The sequence below is a fragment of the Ambystoma mexicanum genome, chromosome 5p (assembly GCF_040938575.1).
Source record: "Ambystoma mexicanum isolate Mex_15411 chromosome 5p, UKY_AmexF1_1, whole genome shotgun sequence".
Classification (NCBI taxonomy): domain Eukaryota; kingdom Metazoa; phylum Chordata; class Amphibia; order Caudata; family Ambystomatidae; genus Ambystoma; species Ambystoma mexicanum.
In genome coordinates, this window is record NC_090930.1 from 415,236,446 (window position 1) to 415,261,330 (window position 24,885).

The 24,885-nt window shown below is 45.2% G+C and overlaps 1 protein-coding gene across 1 annotated transcript in view; it reads right to left on the reverse strand.

The window, feature by feature from the left end:
- ADGRG4 (adhesion G protein-coupled receptor G4) overlaps window positions 1–24,885 on the reverse strand; it is a 1,571,349-nt gene that overhangs the window by 1,181,429 nt on the left and 365,035 nt on the right. Inside the window, exon 4 of the mRNA XM_069612803.1 lies at window positions 13,217–13,729. Within this exon, the coding sequence (XP_069468904.1) occupies window positions 13,217–13,729 (513 nt within the window). The remainder of the gene's footprint in view (window positions 1–13,216; window positions 13,730–24,885) is intronic.

Consider the following 24,885-nt stretch of genomic DNA (forward strand, 5'->3'; position numbering starts at 1 on the left):
CTGTAATGAAATCAAGGGACAGTGGGTGCCATGGTGCGGGAGGAATTTCCAATGGTTGCAGAAGACCAACTGGTTTCTGCTTTTGGGACTTATTTTGTGCACACACACCTCAAGATTGAATAAATTGCATGATGTCTTTATGCCATGTGGGCCACCAATAGTTTTGTTTTACTTTAGCTACAGTTTTGGCAATTCCAGTATGACCTTCAATCAGGGAGTCGTGATAACCCGAAATATCCTGCTCTTGTTAATCTTTACTTGGCAAGTATAGATGGTTCCTAAAATATGGTAACTGGTCTTTAATGGTGTAATGTTCTCCTTGAGTACACCACTCTTGTGAGAAAGTGGGATCCATTAAGAGTTGGATCTTGTTTTGGAGTTCACCCTGTGTCAATGTTGTCATAAGACCCAGGAGTTTATCTTCTGGAATGATGGCTACTGGATCTGGAGTTATGTATACCTTTTCATCAACACCCATGCGGGACACGGCATCAGCCTTTCCGTTTCGGACTCCTGGCCGGTAGGTGATCACATAGTCATATTCATCGAAGAAAAGAGCCCACCGCAGTTAACGGATGATTGAGCCTTTGCTGTTTTTAGGTATTGCAGGTTTCGATGATCAGTTATGACCGTGACAGTATGTCTAGCACCAAGGAGATAGTGTCGCCATGCCTTGAAAGCTGATTTTATAGCCAAGAGTTCTTTGTCTGTGATAGCATAGTTGAGTTTGGGGGGTGAGAATTTTCGTGACCAGAAGGCCACAGGGTGTACCTGGCCAGTTCCTGGGTCCCTTTCTGAGAGAACAGCTCCCATAGCCATGCTAGAGGCATCTGTTTCAACTATATAAGGGAGGTCTGGGCAAGGATGCCGTAGAACTGGAGCAGAAGTGAATTTTTTCTTAAGTTCTTGAAAGGCCTTCTCTGCTTCTTCGGTCCAATGGAACTTTTTATTGTTTTTTCTCAATAGTGAAGTAATTGTATGCACTATTTGGGAAAAATCTGGGATGAATCGGCGGTAAAAGTTTGCAAAGCCCAACATACTCTGGATCCCTTTAAATGAAGTTGGTGACAGCCAGTTAAGAATGGCATCTACCTTGTGCCTATCCATTCTGATACCTTTTGTTGTGAGGATAAAACCGCGGAACTCCACTTCGGTGACATGAAAAGAGCATTTTTCGAGTTTTCTGTAAAACAGAATACACTAAGATGTCATCAATGTAAGCCAGGGCGCAAACATCAATTAACTCCTGCAAAACATCATTCATAAAGTACTGGAATGCAGCAGGAGCGTTGCAAAGTCCAAAAGGCATTACCTGGTATTCATACAAGCCGTATTTGGTACGAAAGGCGGTTTTCCATTTGTCTCCTTTCTTCACTCGAACAAGATTGTACGCCCCTCTAAGGTCCAGTTTGGTATAGATTTGGGTGTCTTTGACTTGATCCAATAATTCGGGAATAAGGGGCAGTGGATAACGTTTTTTCTTACTGTGATCTGGTTTAATGCACGATTGTCGATGCAAGTCCTCAAATCAACTTCCTTCTTTGGTACGTAGAATAAGGGACTAGCTGTCAGTGATTTAGATGGGTGGATAAATCCATTTGCCAAGTACTGATCAAGATAAGATTTCAAATGGAGGTTTTCTGGTTCAGTAAGTGCATAGATTCGACCACAAGGAATTTGCGCACCAGGTATGAGGTCGATCTGACAATTGTAGGGCCTGTGCGGTGGTAGAGTATTGGCTTGTTCTTTCTGGAACACGTCTTGAAAATCTTGGTATTCATTTGGTAGAGAACTAGTCACACCTAGTACAATTGCAGCCGTACTGGGAGTAGCAGATGTACATAAGTCTGTTTTCCCCTTTTCTTGGTAATAACAGGTGCATGCACAATTATCGGAAAAGGCCAACTTCTTGGCACGCCAATCCATTAGAGGTTTGTGAGCTACCAACCATGGCATCCCTAAGATTAGTCGAAACTGAGGAGCTTTGATGAGATCGAATGCAATAGATTCTCAGTGTCCATCCTGGCACAGTAGGGTTAGTGCTGCTGTGCATTGGGTTACTGGTCCGGAAGCTATTTCTGTCCCATCAACAGTAGTAACTTTTTCAGTAGTCGACTTAGAGCATAAGGGAAGCCCCATCTCTGTTGCCAGATCTTGGTCTGCATAATTCCTAGCTGCTCTGCTGTATGCTTCGACAGCATGCATCCGAGATGGTTGTTGGTGATTGATCAAAATTACTGGAAATGCGAGGTGTGAGGTCTGTGGCTCATCCTTCTCGCTCGACAAGCGGACCTCTACGCTTGCCAGGCTTGGTAGTTTTCCGACTCCTTGTTATTATCTTCCTTCTCTGTGGCTCCAACAGTTCTGCTTGGTGGTTTCACTGGACATTCTTTGAGGAAGTGGCCTGATTTTCCACAATATAAGCATAATTGCTGTTGCCTTCTCTTGTCCCTTTCAGTTTTAGTTAAAGGGGGCCGTACACCTCTGATTTGCATGGGTTCTACCGTGTTTTCCAATGTACGTGGAACATTATCCTTTGACTGGACATACACAGCTCGAGTGTCTAACTTTATCCGGTCCGCTTTTCGGTCTTGTAATCTGTGATCTAACTGCACCACAAGGTTGATGAATTCTCCACAGTCTTTAGGTAGGTTAACCACTTGAGCAAGGACATCCTTTAGTTCCCCTCGTAGACCCCGATGAAATAGTGTGGTCCTTTTTTCCTCAGGCCACCCAGCTTCAATGACTAGTCTGTTAAATGTTGCTATATATGTAAGCAAGTCTTGACTTCCTTGACGGAGTGACAAAAGTTTGTTGTCTAATGCTTGGCCTTGGGTATGACGAGCAAAGAGTTTTTCCTTTTCCATCTGGAAACCCCCAAAGTCATGTAACAACGGGTTATCCTGACTTACCAATGTACCGACCAATCCGCAGCGCTGCCACTCAGATATGACAAGACAAAAGCAACCCACGCCTGGTCGTTAGGAAAATCCCCAGGTCTGCAAAAGAAATGAAGACGACACTGGTTCATGAACTTTGCATACTTTTTGGGGTCACATGTAAATCGTTCAGGTGGAGCTAAAGGAACTGCCCCAGGAAGGGTTATTTGTACTGGATTGGTGGAAGAAGTTGGTACAGGTGCTGGCTGAATGTTACAAGGCAATGGGGTCTGTCCTGCCTGTGATTGGAGCAATTGTCTACTTATTTCGTCGGTACGATCCTTAGTTACAATCAAATCCTTCCTAAGAGCGTTGGTTTCTTGCCTGGCTGAATGTACTTCAGCACGTAATTGTCCCAACAACTGAACTAACTGGTCAATCTCTGAAGTTTCCATGACGCCCAGGTGGATAATATTATTGAGGCTTTGCGTTCTGTTACGCTCACCTGGTATCCCCGGGGACGCCACACAGCCCTGGTTGGATGATTTGCACTCTAGAACCCTCTCCCGGTCCCTTGGTAAGGCCTCTGGTTAAAGATGGGTCTGCAATATTGGAGAGCTGGATTCAATACCAGATTGTCTTTATGTTTTCCCACCTCCCTTGACCTCAACTCCTTCCTCCCCCTTGGGCCTTCTCCTCACCTTAATATTGTAAAAGGTGGATTCTCCGTCCTGCTCCTCGTGGCAGGGGCACGTAGATGTGAGGGGACGAGCAAGTTACTTCACTGGTGCAAGCCCCCCTGTGGGAATCCAGGCCTGCTGCGACTCCGTAGGTTTTCTGCTTTACAGTCTTTATATGCAGTTCTTATGTTCCTCTTAGTTCGAATAATAATGACTTGCTTCTTTCCTTTTAGGTATGGAAAGGTATTTTGGTGTTGTCATGCAGTTTGAAGATGAGCATGGGCCGGTAGGCGAAAGCGCGGTGTGCGCGATGCTGTCCGGTGAGTAATGCGCGATGCGCGGCGCTGTTTCACCTTTTATATTGCTAACCTGTGTCTTTTCTCTCCTTGCAGGTTGCAATGTTCCTCGCCGAGCGCCATAATGTTCCAGCAATGATACTGACCAGGAGATGACTACCCAGGTAAGAATTGTGTGGCTTTCTTCATTCGAGAGGAAACATGAGTAATCGCTTACTAATGCTGTCTTTTTTTCTCCTCTTTCCAGGTTATGGTATTCCAGGATACATGCTGTGCCGGATGATGGAGTTCGTACCTTCAGGTGAGTGGAACTGAAGTCGGCGATGGATTGAAGACAGGCTACTGTTCCAGGTATGTTTCGTAGTGTTCTTTCTCTCTCTGCAGGTCCTTGGTTTCAGGTAAGCTGGCATCAAAGAACTGGACACAGTGAGCGTTACGCTGCCCACAGCAGAATAACGCAAAGCATGTTCTGCTGTTTGGGTGTGGTTGAAATAGTCTCAGGTAAAGTAGTCCAGGTAAAATAGTCGCAGGCCTGCCACACCCAAAGTAGTCCAGATAAAGTAGTCCCAGGCTTGCAACACCCAAAAGACTAGACCGCACCGCTCAGCTCCTTGTAACTGAGCTATGTGTGTGCCTTTATGTTGGCTGAACCCCCCCAAGTTAAATAGTCCCAAGTAAATAGTCCCATTCTAATGTTGGTCTTCATGATGGTTATGAGCCTGGTGCCAAAGGCGCCAGGACTGACTCCAAGAGAGTCTTGGATGAGGTTTTAAGGCCTTTGACCTGGACCTAACTGGAAGGCTGACTTGCCAGTGAGGGCCAGGGGCAAGGGTCATGACAGTATCCCTCCAGTCCCCCTACCAGCACTTATGTTTGCGCTTACCTGCACTTGCCACCATCTGGCTTTACTATTATCTTATTTATTCTACTATCCCATGTACTGCACTTTCCCCTCTCCCACCCCCCCACGCACTTATCCCTCTCCCCCATCCCATGTACTTGCGCGATCTGAATGACACCTGGCCTAGTAAGATCGTTGTCTGTCCCCCTCTGTTTCCCCATCCCTTGCCTCGTCGTGCCTCGAAACACTTGTGTAAAGGCGTGTTACAAATGCCATATCATATCATATATAGCATAAGAAGACGGAATAGTAAGAAGGCCACCTCGGTGAAGGGGGCTCCTTCTCTTCCTGCTGCTTCAGCAGCACCCATTGAGATTCATGCTCCGGAACGGGTTGGGTCCAGTGGTGAACCCAAACTCAACTCCTGACGGAGAAGAGGCAGAAGACCCTCCTGCGGGAGATGTGCTCAACCCAGAGGATCACCCCGACCTTCAATGCCTGCTGGCTGAAGGGGGGCCCTCTAGGGGAGACTTCTGAAGGGGTCAGAGAGAGTGGCACTCTCTAGAGGGTCTGAGGAAACGGGCCCTTGCCCAGACACAAGTAAAAGTGCCTAGGTCTTTACGGATATATTGGGAGGGTGAGCCCCTTTGTAGTGAGCCCACTAAGCCTGAACCTGGTGCCCTCAAGAGGTTGGTGGTACCCCAGGTTTACAGGCCCTTCCTACTGCAGTTGGCATATGAGGTGCCCTAGCTGGTCATTTTGGTACCAAGAAGTCTAAGCAGAGGCTCTCTGCACATTTCTAATGGCCCCGGATGGGTTCCATGTGTTAATATCCCCGCAAAAATATTGCAATACAAAAATATCGCCATATTTTTGCGGCGATATTGACCCATGGACCCTGCGGGTGACATCCCCGCAACCTCTGCATTATTTTAATATGTGCGGGGGACACCTCCACAATCCCCGCTCCCACAAAATATCCCCCCCAAAAATATCGCCTATGGCGAGACAAACGGCCATATGTACGGCGATATTTTTGGTGGGGTTATTTTGTAGGGATACCCCCAGATGGGAGTAGAAGTGGAGTCCCACTGCAGGACCTGCCCCACTTGTCAGTTGTTTGGCAAGACTGGAGGTAGTGTCATTACCCCACTGCATCCATTGCCAGTGGTTGGCACACCATTTGAGAGGGTGGGCATCGACATTGGTGGTTCCCTTGACCCTCCCACTTCAGGTGGACATCGGTTCATCCTGGTTTTGGTAGATCATGCCACTAGGTACCCTGAGGCTATACCCCTTTGGACTGTAACTGACAAGGTGGTTGCCAGAGCTCTCCTGGGCATTTTTGCCAGAGTTGGATTCCCTAAGGAGGTTGTCTCTGACAGAGGGTCCACTTCATGTCGAGTTACATGAAAACAATGTGGAAAGAGTGTGGGGTAATCTACAAGTTCTCCACCTCTTAACACCCCAGACCAACGGTCTGGTTGAGAGATTTAATAAACCTCTCAAGGGCATGTTGAGTGCTTTGGAAGAGCCCCTAAGGAAGAAATGGAATCTCCTCCTGCCATGCCTGATGTTTGCTTACAGAGGGGTACCTCAAGAGGGTGTTGGTTTCAGCCCTTATGAATTACTCTTTGGACATCCCGTGAGGGGGCCCCTTGACTTGACCAGAGAAGGTTTGGAAGCCACCCCTCCAGGTCCTGCCAAGCAAGTGGGGGACTATGTGTTAGGCCTCAGATGGAGGATGACACAGATGATGTGTCAGTCGACAGCAAACCTTAAGACAAGCCAGGAATTGAAAAAATACTGGCATGACCTTAAAGCATCACAAGTGAATTGGACTCCAGGACAGGAGATCTTTGTGATGGAGCCTACAAAGCCTCGCGCTTTGGCAGATAAGTGAACTGGACCCTTCACGATCATCTCCAAGATGGGCAAAGTCAATTATCTGGTTGACATGGGAGTCCCTGGGATAGCCCCTCAGGTATTCCATGTCAACAGGCTCAAGCCTTCCATCGGCGAGCAGAAGTCTCATGTCTCTTGCTAGCTTCAGAGCAAGAAAAGGATGAGAGTGAGCCCCTTCCTGATTTTCTGCATAGCAACCCTCAGGACGGCTCAGTAGAGAAAGTGCATCTCTTTCCAGATCTGAAGCCAGAGCAGCAGAGGGCCTGCAGGGCGTTGCTCCGGCAGTATGCCTCTCTGTTCTCGCTGACACCAGGCCTCACCCTGTGGTGGAGGCACAAAATTGACACTGGTAACAGCGTACCTGTCAAAAGCAGATGCTACAGGATGACCGACACTGTGAAGAACCACGTCCAGGCTGAGGTTGCCAAGATGTTGGATCTGGGTGTTATTGAACCCTCAACCAGTCCCTGGTCCAGTCCAGTGGTACTTGTCCCCAAGGCAAGGACCCAGGCAGGTACCAAGGATTGACGGTTCTGAGTGGACTACTGAGGAGTCAATGCCGTCACCAAAACTGACACGCACCCAGGGCTGATGAGCTTGTGGACACCATAGGTGCTGTCAAATGTGTGAGCACCTTTGACCTTACATCATGTTATTGGCAAATTGCTCTGACGGACCATGCCAAGGAAAAGACTGCATTCTCAACACCTGAGGGGCTCCACCAGCTTAGACACATGCCTTTTGGGTTGAAAAATGCACCTGCCACCTTCCAGAGATTGGTAAATCATGCGCTTAGTGGGCTGGAGGCCTTTTGTGTGGCCTACCTAGACGACATTGCTGTCTACAGTTCCACCTGGGAAGAGCATTTGACTCACCTGGATGCGGTGTTGCAGCTCCTGAAAAGGGCTAACCTCACCATCAAGGCCAGCAAGTGCCAGATAGATCAGGGGAAAGTCACTTATCTTGGCCATGAGGTAGGAGGGGATCGAATCCAACCTCTCCCCAGTAAAGTACAGGATGTACATGACTGGGAGACTGCCACTACACAAACACAGGTGACAGCCTTTTTGTGCCTCACTGGGTAGTATCGAAACTTCATGGCAGACTATGGAACCATAGCTGCCACTCTGACAGCTCTGACATCCCCCAAACATCCAAGGCAGGTTAATTGGACAGAAGACTGTCAGAGGGCCTTTGTTGGCTTGAAAGAAAGTCTGTGTAGTGCACCTGTGTTGTGTGTGCCTGACCACAGCAAAACCTTTATCGTCCAGACAGATGCCTGCGACACCGGAATTGGAGCTGTCTTGTCCCAGTTAGATGATAAAGGGAGGGAACATCCGATCATCTTCATCAGTAGACAAATCAAGGGTAGAGAATTTAGGTGGGCTACTGTTGAAAAGGAATGTTTCAGTATAGTTTGGAGCCTTAGGCGTTTTAGGCCCCACCTTATGGGGTCTACCTTCAAAGTCCAAACAGACCATAAGCCCCTGAAGTGGCTTATGCTGATGAAGGGTGAAAACCTGAAACTGCTCAGGGGGTCCATTAGGCGGCAAGGGTTAGACTTCACTATAGAGCATAGACCAGGGAACAGTCACAATATTGCAGATGGCCTTTCCAGAAGGTATGCTGACCGTCTGGATGAGGGTGTCAATCTCATGGGAGAATAGACCATCCTACCCTCGGTCTGGGGGGTGACTGTGATGCTGGAAATGCATTGGAGGGACGGGGGCTCCCTGTCCTTGTTCTGTAGTCCTTTTTCATGTGTGTTTTGTATTTTCTTCTGCCCAGGAGTCCACGTGGGACTCCTGGCAGTGCAACTCTTCCTCTTTTTGGTTTGGTGTACAGACTTTTGGGATACTCTTATGGCACCAATGGGTGGGGCTACAACCCTGTACTCCTAGTGTATATTTTTGGGCACCTGTGTGTAGCCCACAGAGCAGGGTATGGCCTGGTGGCAGCCCCATGCTGAATTTGACAGGTGCCCTGAGCATCCTCCATTTTGGGATACCCAGGCCCTGCCATTGGAATCAGTTGATTCCTAATAGGAGACAAGATGGCCCCTGTGGCCTCTTGCTTTCTATTGCCTGTTACCTTGTTTTCCCAAAGTCCTGGGATGCCCTGACTCTGTCCCTTCCCGCTGACTGGCTGTTGGGTGGAGGTTCCATATATGGTATTGTAGGGAAGTCCAGGCCAGACTGGCTGGAGCGTTCCCAGTGAATGTATATTGTGGGTACACCCTTGAGGTGGGACCTGGGTGAATGGAGTGTGTGACCAATATGCACTTCTTGTTATGGATGTCTGGTTTCTGGTATGTAACACAATGAATGGGACAGCCCTGCCCGAAATGGTATGAATGCAGTGTGGAGTGCTGAATGGCTGGGTACCTGTCCAAATACACATTCCTTGTGAGTGTCTGGAGGGAGGAGAATGGCCTGAATGCACTGTGAGCCTAATTGGCTGTCTGCCTGCATGAATGCCCTTCTGGATAATTTGTTGCCTGAGTGTGAACCAGCAGAGTGAATGGAGACCAAACAGTATATTTGGGGACCTCTCACTGATGGAAAGCGTTCAGAAACTGAAGTCGAAACTGGTGCTTATCTCGAAGCCAAGCCCGAAGAAGAAAGTTGACTGATGTTACCTTCACTGCAATCCGAAAGCTGCCGTGCCGTCGAAACTGATCCAAGAGAGGACCTGGCTAGAAGACCTCTTCCCGAGATACATGGGACCATCGTGCACTGCTAACCTTCGCTGAAGCGCCCTGGAAGTCAGCCTTTGAAAGACGGTCAACAAGAGACGGGGACCGCCGAGGAATCGGAAGAGAAGCAACTGGACAGCCGTCCACTGTGTTGCCCCGAAGCAGGGACCGCTTGACACCGTGCCGCTGACGACCAGAGCAGCAACGCTCCATTGTTTAAGACACTTTGAATTGAGGATGCTCTCGCTAGCACCGCTGACCGCTTTGTCCCGCCAGAGAAAGTCAAGACTGCCGATGCGCTGAGGAGCATCTGCCGGTGGGTTCCCCACCACCCGAAGACCGCAGAGACACTGACGACTCAACGCCCTTGCTGGGCCAAAGTAATTCATAAACTCTTTGCGGCAACAAACTATCGTTGTCGAGGTGTACCGCAGGCCTCATCCTCGCAGGACGTCCCCGATTGATCGTTGACGAGCACCCCCAGGACTGAAGCTGCTGCCTCAACGTATTTGTTCATCATTTCTTCGAGGGATCTTGACGATCCATGGCTCCTGCCTTAAAGGATCAAGAAGGATCCGTCGATGACCCATTGTCAAATTCTGGTATTCCAGGTACATTGAGGTGGTAGAACCTTTTTTAGAGGGAAATAATACTCATATAAACAATATATGGACTGTGCTTCTATTAGATCTTTATTTTACAGGTTGCCCAGGTGGGGTGGGGGGATCTTCATACAGAACTGTGCCTATTGGTAGGGGCCCAGTATTGTTTTAACCAACCTGCTTTCCTCCTATGTCTATTGTTGGTTCACTTTAGTAACTGATTTGTATGACATTTGAACTGAGTACAGTTGATGCATTTTAATGGAATCAAAGAGTAATTGTGGTACCACATAGAGACTGTATATATTTACCATTTTAGATTATCTTGAGCACATAGTGTGTTATTGTGATTGTGTACATAACTTGAGCCTATTTATATAAAGAACAGTGTTTTCACTAACATAATGTGTGCACATTCCTTTGTGGGTGCTTAGGGACTACACTGTACTTAAGAACCAGCCTGCATCACCTCCTGAGAGCTTAAGCCTTGGTTGCTCGCCCACAGCTACCGAATAGAGAACCTTGGCTGCTGTGCTCTGTGCTTCTACTCTGCCATATAGGGAGCAGAAGTACAGATACCCCCTCCAGTCTTTACACCCCCCTTTCCGAGTTCTGCATATATGTAGATAGCCTGCTCAGTTTCTTTATAGAACCTAGGAATAAATCCGGAAGCTTGGAAAAAGAAGCCAACATGAAAGCCAGACACGAGGAAGACCGGTCTAAAATTGCAATTTTCCAAGACCCTCTTTATGGCAAAGCTCTGTGCTCCCGTACCAGCTGTACTGGACTTCCTTCTACCTGGGGTCACTTCCCTTCATGCTGAATCAAGCCTTCTAGAGCCCTTCCCTCAAGAAGCTTTGGTTCCTTTCTCTACATGGAGCACCGACATCGGTATAGAAAAGCGGAAGCACAGGAACCAGAGCACACAAGCAATAAACAACAATAATGACTTGCAACTTCTAAAGACCCTGAAGTGCAAACAGGCTACATACGAAGCCATGCCAGGAGTTTGAGGAGTAATCTACTTTCTGAACATCTGTTGCTGCCAGAGATGCTCCTCCTCGTGACTGGACGTTCTGCACCATTGTTTAACTTCAGCAATTCTTCTATATTGGGTCCACAACTGTTCCGATTGTTGGAGAATCCTCCAGCAGCTGCTACACCACCACTGCAGACTTGGAACACTGGGACTCACTGTACACTGTACACTAACCACCAATGGACCAGAGCTTTCAATGCCAGGTATCAGAACGTTCTGACGATCTTGAGCACGCTTCCACCCTGCTTCCTTTAAAAAGTCAGTCAGTGTGAATCTTAACAATGTCACTTTGATAAACATCGGGACATTACCTAATATTGGGAGAACAAACAGCATCAGAATCAGTAGCTCCCTCACCCAATCAGAAGGGGGACCGTCACGTCACTCACAGTCATTTCCTATGAGAGACTATTCAATGGCTGGGCAGGGATACCCATTGATAAACACATTACTCTAAGGTGATGCTGGACTTCGACCTTGCATTAACCCTACCTGACAGGATCAGAACTAAAGGTTGTTGCCCTAAGGCCTTATTATGTGTTTGGTGGTATTTTGTGGTAAATCTGCTGAAATACCACCAAACGGATTCACTGTTTCTGCAACTTGGTCCGGTGGAATTACCACTGGATTAAAGTGGCAGTAGACGGTGTTAGTCCCCATTAATCGGAGAGCGTAGGACTCCGTGGGGATTTTGGAAGAATTACCGATTTTGCCGATTTTCAGCTGTAATGTTTTGGATTTAGCACAAGCTTTTTGCTGGAGGTGCATCTTTCTCCTCACTGCCTAACTTTTAGTACGGCGGTGCGGTAATGCGGCAGTAATAGAGTTACTACCATTTTTTACTGCACTGCCTTATTGTGGCCTATATGTCACATCACCATTGCCAAAGCCATTTAAAGGATTGTAATTGTAATTGTTTATTTCTAAAGCACTTATACACAGGTGAAGTGCTTCAAGGCGGGAAGGGAACAAGGGAATACAGTAGTCATTCTTAGGCCTTAAGTTTCCGAATGAGCTGAAATAAATAACTAGCATACTAGGCCTGATGCATTTCTACTAGTGCAAGTGCATGAGAGGAGGGAAGGAGAGAAGGGGGAGAGGAGAAGGAAGGGGCATACAATCAATAAACTGCCGTTCTAGGCCTAACGACTTGTCAGAGTGGGGAGAGAAGGCCTGGCGACATTCAAATTGATTGATGATTGGTCATCTCTCATGTGCCTATGCACAAGTATTTCTGGCGCAGCCAGGCTAGGAGGGGGGAACAAAGGGAGGACAGGACAAAGGATCTTACTAGGCCTAGTGCATTCAAGGTAGTGCAAGTGTGCAGATAGGAAGTACGAGGGATTGGGGAAGGGTAACAAGTGCGCCCAGTCCATCAGAGGCCTGAGTTAAGTGCAGACAGGTTGCCCCTCTCATTGAACGTATCCCAAGTGCAATTAAGCCAGGCAGAGGCCCGGAGGCAAGTGTAGGAATGGTGGGGGAGCCTGAGACCTGTGAGGCTCTGGAGGTGAACCAGGCGACCAGTCAGCGAACTGAGCAGAGTTGAGGAGGATAAAAGAGGAGGGAAGCAGGATAGAAGAGAAAGGAGGTTAGCAGGGGAGAGGTAGAGAGAAAGAGGAAGAGAAGAGGAAGGTATTGTGGAGTTTCCAGAACTTGAGGAGGTCCGGCTGAAGAGAGGGAGAGGCAGCGAGGCTGTTCCACAGTGAGGCACCTACAGAGGATAAAGATCGACCCCCAAAGAGCCAATGTGTTCGCCTATGTTGCTGACCAGCCCTATTCCATCCTAAGAGCAAACCGTTATTTTCGAATAACCTTTACCCTAACTGAGTCAAGGCATTGAGGGACTACCTATTTGCTTACATTTGTGAAATAACTTTCAGCCCTAAAAGAGGGACAAGGTTTATCCTTCTAACAAACATTATGACAAATACTTCTCAATGTTCATCCATGAAAAGAAGTGTTTTATCAGAGTAGATATATATTTTTTGTTCTCACACCATGTCCTATAATATACCTTGAAATCATTTACAAAAGTCAATATTGTTTCCTTAATTCGACAGCCCTCCACGTATTTCCACTTTCTGCAATTCCAAGGCATCTCACACCTACTTGTTTCCATTGAACTCTACAACCCATACTCATAACCTCTGAAGATGTAATATACGCATCTCATTCTGTCCTTTAATATACTTTCCCTCTACATTACATACAGTGGCTTGACTGTATGTAATGTTACCACCAGTCACACAATTACTCTACACTTAGATAATGTACAGTACCTTGAGTTGTCGTCGCAGATGTAGCCGGCTTTGTTATCGAAGTTGTCTGAGTGGGATGAGATGTTTTGGTAACATGTGTTGATGAAGAACTTGTCAGAATATTGTTTGGTTCATCTGTCGTACGTTTTGATTCTGTAGATGTAGCTAGTGAAGAATATTTCTCAGTTGTTTGTGATGTTGGTTTTGTTATACCAGTTACTAGAGTTTTTGCAGTAGTTTTTGATATTTGGGTATTTGGGATTGATGAAGTTGACTTGGTTGTTGTCGTAGTCTTTAGAACTTGATGTGTAGTTGATATAGATGATGGTCCATTGGTAGACATTATAATAGAGGTCATGGCAGTAGTAAACATAGAACTTGCCACTGTGCTTAAAGTTGTAACTATAGGTTGAGTTGCATATGTTTTTGAGGTCCTGCTATGTGTTGAAGAAGGTCTATATCCAGGTGTGGTCTCAGTTGACTGGAGTATGGTAGTGTCAGAAGATACAGATGTGCTCTCAACCGATATGTTTGCTGTGAAGGAAGTAACATAGCATCTTATTTAAAGGATAGGTAAATTCATTTGCAAGAAAAATTAGATCAATGAAAACAGAATCACATAGAAAATTAATTGTTACTTTATCATCAATCATCATTTACAGTGGAACTTCCACTTTAATATCAAGCAACCAGCATCATTTTTAATCTTTTGACATTAACGCTATAGATTCATATTCATAGTACAACAATCGTACAACAGTATTATATTTTTAGGAGTCAAATAACCATAAGAGACATATTGCTTTGCTGTTACACAATTGTGGCATTTCACCATGAACTTGCCACAAAAAAATAAACAAGGCAAAAACTACACCATTCATGAGTGTCCCCATCAGGGGTAAAGCAATTCAGGCAAGGATCTATGCAGAATAACGCTTGGAGTTTTCCATTTTGCCTGGCCTGAGGTAGAGGCAACCAGGCTCTCAGAAATAGCCTGAGAATACATCATTTTCAGAACTGGGGATGCCCTCTGAACATTGGCAGACATTCAGTCTCTATCACCATATCAGCAATATAGAGACCTCTGAGATGCTGAGTTCCCATGAACCAGCCTCACAGAACCCAAGTTTACCTTGACAGGATGCGACAATATCACTCAATATGACTTAACTGTGTCATGTGCATCCTCTTGCCAAAGTGCATTTCTACGGTGCAATCCATAGAACCAGAGCTTTGCTGACTCCCCCGTAAGGGAGAGGGATACAGACAGGTTCTGAAAAAGCCATTCACATATAGGATAACTGTGAATGGCAAATAGGTGAGGCAAATGGTGTGGAGCATCCCATGTGAGTCACTGTTGGCACTTCATTTCGGGAACCGTCATGTTGTCTAGGAAATCAGTGCTAGAATCACCTAAGAAAAATGAAGCCCATTGTGGTTGTGAGGAAGCATGATGACATCAAAATATGCATTGATTATTGAAAAGTGAGCAGCTGAACTGTTTCTCGATCTGTATACTATCTTCAGATGAAAAGTTAACTACATGGTTCAAGAGGGCACACATAGAGCACAAATCAGAACATATTCGGTACTAACTCATTCATAAAGGCCCCTAGAACAAGGAATAAACCACATTTATCAGTGTTTGCGTTCGGCTATATTCTGGAAGACATTATCAGGAGCATCTAACACTACCAGAATTACTTGCTACGTTTCAGTGTCTGATGGGGAAGGCCGTGTGCTCTATGAACATTCTGGAAGTCCTGCTAGATTTAAGCAATGACCAGTGCTGAGAAAGACTCTGGAAAAGCAGAAGAGACCAGGGGAGGTGCTATATTGCCCAATGGCTCATGGAGTGAGGTATCCTTGGAGAAGTGCTAATTTTGTTGCACAACATCAAATATATTGGATACATGTTCTCATGGCATGGCATTAGAAGCACTCTGAAGTTAGTAGAGACAACACATTTTCAGTGGGCATCAGGGAGCATTGAGATTTTGTAAGTACTATCCCTGATTTGTATCAAATTTTGCCAACGTCAGCAAATTATTGACTGAGCGCACCAAAAGCTACTGAATAAAAACTTCCTGAAAAGTGTGACTATCACTAAGAAGCCACTGTGCAAAGAGTGGAAGCCTATTTTCCCAAAATGGGCCGTGACATATCAACAAGCATTAAACATGTTAATCCATAAACTGACAGAGGCCTAGGTCTTAGGCTTCACTGATCCACCGCTGGTCTACATACTTCATCGAGCTGAAAGAGGAAGGATTTGGTGATATGATGTAGCACAGTGTAAAGAGCTATGGGAGATCTGTAGCTTTTGCCGTGGCTATTCTTTGTCAGAGATACACTATACAGGGCACAAGCTGGAATTGTTAGACTTGAAATGGGCTATGAAAGGACATTTCAATGGCTATCACTAGGAAATCATTACAGCCAGAAGTGATAATTATACTTTGCCCTGTGGTCTTTGGTCGCCAAATTAGATACCACAGGATATCATTGTGTAGTTGCCTTGTCTCTGTTTGCTTCCAACTTTGCTACAATCCAGGGACATCCAACAGAGGTGCTGGCTCCATATCAAGATGACAAAAACGGATTGAGTTGCCAGCTCCTGAGAAGAAAGCCATATACAGACCCATCAACCTGCAGCCTGATAAAGATCTCCAAAATCATTTAAAAGCATGGAACGTCTGAAAGTCACATCAAACACAATACCAAATGTTGATTCCAATGTCGACCATTTATAGACTCATGATATGCACAGATTGCGGACTTAAACGACTCAATTGACTGATGGTACCAAGCATTTCCATTGACCTTACTATCTCACACTGGAAAGGGATGATGGATTCCTGTGGTATTATGCAACATGAGTTGCCCAGAAACCTTTCAGTAGTATATAGCAAATGAATCAGCATATAGATAGGGCCTACCAACTTGTCATTGACGCTGCTGAAAAGCATGCAGTCATCAACAACCAAATATATGACCAGAAAGTAAAAAACTCTGCAACTTGTATCCAAAGCTTGGGTCACCGGCGATATAGCAAGATTGGTAACATACAGGACTTGGAGTTCCAGGCCTTAGAATATAAAGTGTAGGAGAAATATGAAACCCTGAACCATAATGATCTACATCTAAGTTGTGCGAGTTGCAATAACATCTTGTTGCCAACCATCAGATTCTATAAGAGAAGGTCTCTAGGCCAACGACAGGAGAATGAAGAGCAGCAATCCCTTGCAATCTGTGGTGAGACAAAAGACCAAGGCACCTGTAAAATGTTTAAATTCAGAATGCCATTAATCAAAAGCCTGAGGAGACACCAAGAGACTCTGATTCTGGCAGCTCTGATGCCATTGTGAATGAAGAGTGACAATGTACCAGACACCGTAGTCTCTTTTCCAGGCAGATCTATGTGACTGTGTGCACTGGATACAGAAACATCTGACTTGTCAGTGAACCTGCAACAAAGCTCCCATAAACCACTCAATGACTTTTCTACTCAGCCCAGAACATCTGGAAGACGGGTGTAGGCACTAACTAGGATGATTTGTTCCTGGTTGTCCTGATGTTCAGAGCATGGTGCGTCTGCATATACTACACAAACTGCTATTGGTTGTCAATCCTACATTATGCATCTGCATCATATGAAAAAGATGTTAGAAGACTGTACTGTAACTGAAAAGTGTACTTCCTTGTTCTACACATGTATCCATTGCAGAGAAACAATGAAGAATAAGTTTCCTAAATCAAGAATCTCAGCAGGTAGAGATGATGGTATTTTCAAATAACAGGGAAGGTATAACACACATACAATCTTTATTGGGTAACTTGGCATCAGTTTTATTGAATTGTGTTTTCAAATATTTATAAAATGTGTGATGATAAAATGGAAATGTCATATGAAACAGCTTTACCAGCGTTTCACTGAACATGTGTACGCCAGGTTAAGTATGCTGGTTTGAGAAGAATAATGGATAAATGTGTGATCAATCACTGTACTACTTATCACTTATGTGCTTTCCTATGAGTGCTCTGTGTGCATCGGTTGCTCCCCCTTCTACTTTGTATTTTGATTATGCAGGGCCTTTGTTCAACACTCATGGCACCACTCCCCTGGGCTGCCTAATTAGGCCACTTACTGCTCTTAAGTCTCGGATCACACTCACAAAAAAGTATTTGTATTCAACAAAAGGGACATTTGAAACCAAAAAAGGAACCGAAGAAAATAACAAAAAGTGAAGAACATTGGTGTTCTAAGGGCAGGACTGTCATCAACATTCTCACTGACAGATTTCCTCAGCTACCAAAGCCACAGCATCATATGTAGAATTATTTTCACTGGGATTAGAATAAAGTTTGAAATAATAGGGCAGCATCACTGGAGGCAGTAATGGGGTCAGATGGGGAGGATGGGGAGAGGGAGGAGCTCCCTCTTTAGCAAAGAAATTAGGTTTAAGCGATGCTTTGCAGTGATCCACAGTTGGACTAGCTATAATTGTTATGTGCAGTGGGTTCCAATGGAGCGTGGCGAGTAGGGAGAAAAAGCGGAAGTGAGAGAAGGCACATGGAGGGTATGGACATTGAGGTTAACGCAGAGGAAGGGAATAAGATGGTGAGTAAACCGAGATACAAACAGGTACTGAGGAGCAAGGCCATTGATAGCATTGTAGAGGAGAAGTAACTTGAAAAGAGAGGAGTTGTGCATGAAGAGCCAGAATGCTCTGGATGGGTTGATACGGGGATGGATATGGGTAGGTTGTAGACCGTGTGGGTAGCAAAGTTGAGGATTTTTCTATAGAGGGAGGAAAGAGTAGAGAGGAGTGTCAAAGATTAGGCTTGAGAAGTAGTCAAGTTTGCTGAGCACAAGTGTGAATATGAGAGTTTTTCAAAACTGTTTAGTAAGAAAAGGACACATTTTCTGAATGTTCAGGAGGTTAATATGAGAGGCAGTGGTAGTGATGAATTGTTGCAGTCAAGTTCGCTAGCAAAGAGGCTCCAAGATAGCGAGCCCTTGGAGAGGGAGCAAGAAGATCAGGTCGGAAGGAGATAGGAGAGGGGGATAGCATTGGAATCTGGGAGTAAAATGACTTCTGTTTTTGAAAATTTTAGGATGAGGCAACGGAGAGCCAACCTGTGTTGAATTGCAGTGACACAGTTTGAAATCCGTCCCAGATGTCTGGGGTAAAGGAAGGAAAGGAGAAAAGTATTTAAGTGTCATCAGCAAAAAGATGGTAGTGAAAGCCAAATGATAGGTTTTCCTAGGGAAGGCGTATAGAGGATGAAGAGCCGAGGTCCAATGACTGATCCTTGGGGGATGCTGAAAGGGAGAGGAGTAGGGTGAGAGGTTTGCAAATTCCAAGAGATTTTAAAGAATCAACCAAATCCCGAGAGGAGCAGAAACCCCACAGTTGTGTAGAGTGAGGAGGAGAGAGAAGTGGTTGACAGCGTTGAAAGAGGCAGACAGGTTCCAAAGGGTGAGCATATAAGGGAGTTCGGAGTGCTGAGCATTAGAGATAAAGCTGGATACATGTCTGAGTGAATTCTGAGACAAGTGTTTACTATGGAAGCCAGATCTAAGTGAATCTCCAAGGGCATTATCCTCAAGGGATTTAGTGTTCCGGTCGAAGTCCACTTGCTCAAGAACTTTTGAATAATGGGGCAAGGTGAGAAAATTGGCAATGGTTTGCTGGGACGATTGGCTCAGGAGAGGGTATTGTCAATAGGGGTAGGACAGTTGCAGATTTGAAGGAGGCCTGAAAGAATCCAGCAAAGAGAGAGAGAGATTGAGGAGCTCAGAGAGCTCAGGACAAGTGATTGAGAATATTTTTTGAACCATTTCAGGAGGAAAAGGGTCAATAGGAGCACAAGGTGGGTTGACACTACAAAGGATGGGTAATAATTCAATGGGAGAGGTAGTGGAGATAGTGGTATGTGATACTGCATATTGACATACCATGCTATTTTTGAGCTTATATATAGATGCTTCCATGCGCTCACCACCCAGAGCATTGGTAGTGTAGAGTATCAGATACTCAACTTTAGAAAAGGAGTCTTTAAACTGACTTCAAACCTCTTCATCAGTGCCCTGTCTGCCTTGCAGACTGCACAAAGCAGCTGCATGACAGAAGAAGGTGAGACTGAAGATTCAGGTGTGAACCTTTCGTCAATTAGAACAGGACAGTACATCCTCTCTCCTTGCCTAGAAGGACATTATGAACTTGTATGAGCTCATACTATTTAGGTTATAACGCACAATTCCACAAAGCATGCACAGGCACCCAAGTATGAAGAATGTAAAAACCTCTTTTTTGCACAATACCCAGTGAAGAAGGGCAAAGGATGCAGCAATTACTAGAAGAAATGTGTAGGAGGTGTCACCCTTCTGCGGTTTAGCTTCACTAGCCTCCCCACAGAATACTCCCAACCTGAGGCTCCACACTTTGTGATGCAGGACAAATTACCAGCATGACATAATGTCCCAGATGTGTCATCACTGACTGAGATAAATTAAGTTTTACCTACTGCACGTGCAGAGGATCCAGACATTTCCTCAAACCATCAGGATGTACTAGACCTGGTAATTTGATCCTGACCTACTCCGGCAATGGCACTGTCTTGAAGATGGCTGCCCTCCTTGAATCATGCACACATTTACTGATAGCTTGCTTGCTCTCAGCTCTGTTCCACATGACACTCAGGTACACAGCTTGGTGTCCCTTCTTATGTACAAGCTTGTATCCCACACTCCTTCCCCTCATGGCATCGAAAGGGCCATAAGAAGAAACAGACCTAAATCTGTTCCTGAGTGTGCTCACTCTTAGCTCTCATTCCGGAGTTATGTATCTTGAATTGTTTAGGTTTCAATAAGTAAACAAACTTCAATTCGTTTTAAAGTGTGGTAAATCCACATTTAGCTTTAATTACTTCATAGTTGATTAAAAAAAAGTGAAGCAGATTTAGCCAACTCCACCTCTGAACATTCTTGATAGTTCATACATTTGTTAAAGCATGGATACATGATGTAAAAATGTGGATTTGATACCTGAATCTTTCTGGTGTTAATGTCCTAGATTGACAAACCAAAATTTCAGTCACGTCTAACTCATCACCTAAACTCTCATTGCATACATATATGTATATCAGATGTGTTTTCTTAGATGTCAGTTCATATCAGCTCAAACAACAGCGTCTGTAAACCTGTGCCAATAGTTTAAGAGTCGCCGGCGCCATGTTGCTATGCTCCCCGCTTAACTTAAGATCTTCCTGCTTGGACGAACACGCCGCTCCAAAGAGCCGGAGTTCAGTTCGACTAGGTTTAAATGACACTACTCCCCTCCTAATGTTCCGCGCATGCGTGCATGCTGCGCGAACGCAGTGAATCATAACCAGTGTCGTACAGGTCAATTAGATTGTCTCTCCCATCAAAATAATGTGCACCTTTCTACTCACGGTTGTGTATGAACAATATCTACTGTCTGTTGATGTGGTTGAGTCGACGAACTCTCTGCGCATGCGCACTTGTAACGTGCCTCAAATTGTTTGGGTTAGTAACTAAGTAATCCTCGTGCGCTTGCGCACTGAATACATAATTCTGGTTATTCCAGCTCGGTATATGAGAATGCTCTCTCGTGCCCCTACTGTATATCTGGATGTATCAGTGAGCATTGGTGAGTTATATTTGGTGACAAATTTTTCAGGTATCGAATCCACATTTTTACATCATTTACCCATGCTTTAACAAATGTATGAACTATCAAGAATGTGCAGAGTTGGACTTGGCTAAATGTGCTTCACTTTTTTTATTTTTCCTGTTCTTATTTTCCTGATTGGATTTCTACATCAAATCATAACGGTGGATGACCGGTATGTGAAAATGGTATCTATTTCTTTAATGGTTTCTTTGGTTGGGATTCAACTATGTTTTCTGTTTACTGCTTTTGAAGTATCACATCATTGAACATTTTATGATATCCTGATCATTAGGTTATTGTGATTATGTATACCCCAACATGTGGGGAACTGATTTATGTTGACTGCTGGATAGTGCCTATAAACCCTGACGATGAACTGATGTCCGAAATGCATTGGCAAATTTGATTTGGGCACTGATAAGTCAGGCATATATCAACTATGAAGTAATTAAAGCTAAATGTGGATTTACCACACTTTAAAACAAATTGAAGTTTGTTTAGTTATTGAAACCTAAACAATTCAAGATACATAATCAACTCCGGAGGGAGAGCTAAGAGTGAGCACACTTAGGAACAGATTTAGGTCTGTTTCTTCTTTTGGATCTGCATGTAGTAACCTTGTGCTTCCACTAATAATTTTGATTTTCTACTTGAAGTTATTTTTTGAATATAACCAAGAAGCAGCTGTGCCCACCCTATCTTTTTCTTTTGATTCAAAGGGGCCATGCCAGTGATTGAATGTTGCGTAGTTCTGATTTCTCACATGCACCTTCTAGAGTTATGGCAGATTGCAATGTCTCTTTGAATACCCTGTTCAACCCCTGAACCTGTCCAATGCTGGTGGAACGATAAATGCAGATCTTCAAATGTTGGATGCAACATTGGTCCAAGAAGTTACTTCCCTCCACAGAGCAGAATGGGTCACTATTATCCATGGCCATATATTCCAGACACCCCTTACCCCAGGAAATATCTTGCAGAAGTGCAATCACTTTGGCTGTAGTGGGTGCATCCACAAAACATACTTCGATCTATTTACTATAATAGTTGACTAGGACACTGGAAAATTGCTTCCCTAATGCAAAACACCTAAGAGGCCCATCGAGATGACTCTGACATTGTTCAATGTGGCACATAGAAGTTCCACTGGCACAGTGCAGTGTATATGCATGAAATGAAAATGTTCTCAAACCAGCTGTCCACCGATACAACCAGTGGAACCTCTCTCATGAACAAAGCGGCCCACCACATGGTCTCCCTTAATAGACCCTTGAGATCCTTGTGTGCCCAAACTTGGCCAATTCTGTTAGGTTTTCCAGATACCTTCTGAGAGGTCTATTTTCTCCCCCTTTGCAAGAGACAGGTAGGGGTGTAGCCCTGATTCTGCTGCTTTGGCCGACAGTCACAATAACACTATCATGTTATGAACCCTCCTTAGCAGAGGGGCAGATTCCTCCACTCTCAGATGCATTGTTTCAAATGGGGATTGCCGTTGTGAAACAGCCACAGATTTTCACATATCTGTTTGTCCCTACTTTGTTGAGCAAGGGGCCAAACTCACAGGTCATGAAGATGCATCCACATACTGTTCAATGGATTCCCCCTCAGCTATGTTAATCTTTGGGAAATAGTATTTTTCTAGGCCTATCATTGCTCCATCAAACAGATTAGGATCTTTATCGGGCCCAGTGATGACTGGGGGAAGAGTCTGAAACTTGTATTTCCCTTCAGACCCCAGATTCTGGAGAAACAGTGAATGCTTGCTTGAGTCCAGATAGTATATTGCTCCCAATACATGTTTATAGTTCAGACAATCCCGTTTCCACTGCTTCAGGGGTAGTGACATTTCCCATGGAATTTAGAAGGGGTCCCCATCTGATGCATGGTTGACAAGGTAGTGCACCCCCTAGTCTTCAACTCAAAAGGGATTAATCAGCAAAGGATTTCAGGCAGCTTCCAGGGACGTCATTTCACCAAATTGCCTGGGGTAGCGTAAGTGGAATCACCCGACCCTTGACCTCTATTGACATCAAAGGGAGTTGTTGGGAACAACTCCCAGGTATGCCAGAGGGCCACTAGGAGTTTGCAGACTCTCGGAAGGCCCATCACATTCCACAGGACAAACGGAGGACTCCTCAGTCAACAACAAGTTATAACTGCGGTTTATTACAGCCAAAACCAACATGGATCAGCACAGGGACAGAAGAAATCTGTGAACGTCTCAACTTCTCCTGGCTCGCAGGCCAGTTTTGATACAAAATTGCATCATTTCTCCGTCACTACTCTACAAAAACCTATCGACATGTGGGATTGGCTGTCAGGAGCATTATAACCTATACGGTCACATTCTACTGGCTCTCCCATGTCATGTGGCTGGCCTGGCCCATCCCCAAGTCACTATCTATAACAATGTTGCAGTGTGAGGGTCTTGCCATTGCTTCTTTCCCGTTGCTACCCACCCCTAGGATACTGAACTGTGGTTGGCTAGAGCTGACGTCCCCAGGCCTGGGATCTGCAAAGGTTCTCAGCTCTTGGTGTACCTTTTCAAGGTAATAAGCTTGACTATGTGTCTGCATTGTAACTTGTGTGTACCACCTCAGTCTATGAGCGTGCTCTTTCTGCTCAGTGCAACACTTGTCTCACATTGTAGCATCTTTGTTGCAGTCTTCTGTCTGGCAGCCTAAGATCGTCTCCCTTTCCTAGCGCTGGTCGCTGTCCATTGTCTGCGTCAGCCAGGTCACGTGTTCGGAGACCATGATTTTGAGCTGTGCAGCTCTGAATTATGAGGAATTATTTGTATTCACTGCATCCAGTGCTTTTGTCCTGTCTCATATGTTTTGCTCTTTGTCCAGCCTGAATTCAGCTCAGCTCAGCTCTTGCTGAGAGGCCTGTGGCCTGCTGTCATTTTCCTAAACCATTATAATGCAGTTTCTACAGTGTTCGTGCTATACTATATTCTCCAACGGTTAGTCACATTTGGTTCTGTCAGGTCCCATAAGTGCTCCTGCAGTTCCATAGAGTTATTCGCATGTAAGCATCTGCAAGCTTTGCTCAGGATTTTCTTGCTTCTTGCAGTTTCTGTGTTGCTGCATTTGGCTAATGATAAAAATAATAAAACCAATGACAGTATGTAAATGTGTCTGCCCACTAACTATAGAACTGCACACTCGTGTGCTTCATGTATTCGAGTGTGTGTTTATGTCCCAAAGTGCGGATGGCATGTCTGCTTCATGTCTCACTCTGCTAAGTTGTGGGGTTGCTAATGACGTCAGCAACATGGCTTCCTGGCGCTTTAATTGAGACTGTCGATTGATGTAATGATGTGATAATGATGGGTTAATTTATATAGCGCATTTATCCAAAGCGCTTTACAGAGCACATATTTACATACAATATCACCCAACCAAAATTGGTACTCATTTATTGACCTCGGAAGGATAAAAGGCTGAGTTGGCCTTGCCGGGATTCGCACCTGCGACCTGCAGATCACACTCAGATTGCCGCAACAGGCGCTCAACCCACTTAGCTATTTTACCGGCTGTCTTTGGTTCTAGCCTGGGGATCCTCGTCCGCTCTGGGGCAAATTTTTACCACACCTGGTCTGTAGGGCTAGCTGAGATGGTGCCTTTCGACATACATGTCAACTTTCGGTCCGTTGGGGATTCGTACAAAATAGAATGAGTGATTGCGATGTTTCCTGGCCTTCTTTCGTGTCATGAATTTCGTAGGAGGGGGAGGTGGTGGTAGCATTCCCCATCCCTCTTCAGAGTGATGTCAAATTGACCCCACCCCAAAGTGACATCATGGGAAGCGTTGGAACATGACCTTTCACCCCTTGACAAAACAGGAACTGGCATCACATAACATTGGGCCTCATTACAAGTAGGGCTTTAGGGTTAACGGTCACCGGTAACGAGACCGGTGCCGTTAAACCCTTACCGCCCCACTACGAGTTCCTTTTGCGGTTCCTTCCTTAACGCTTGCTTTTAG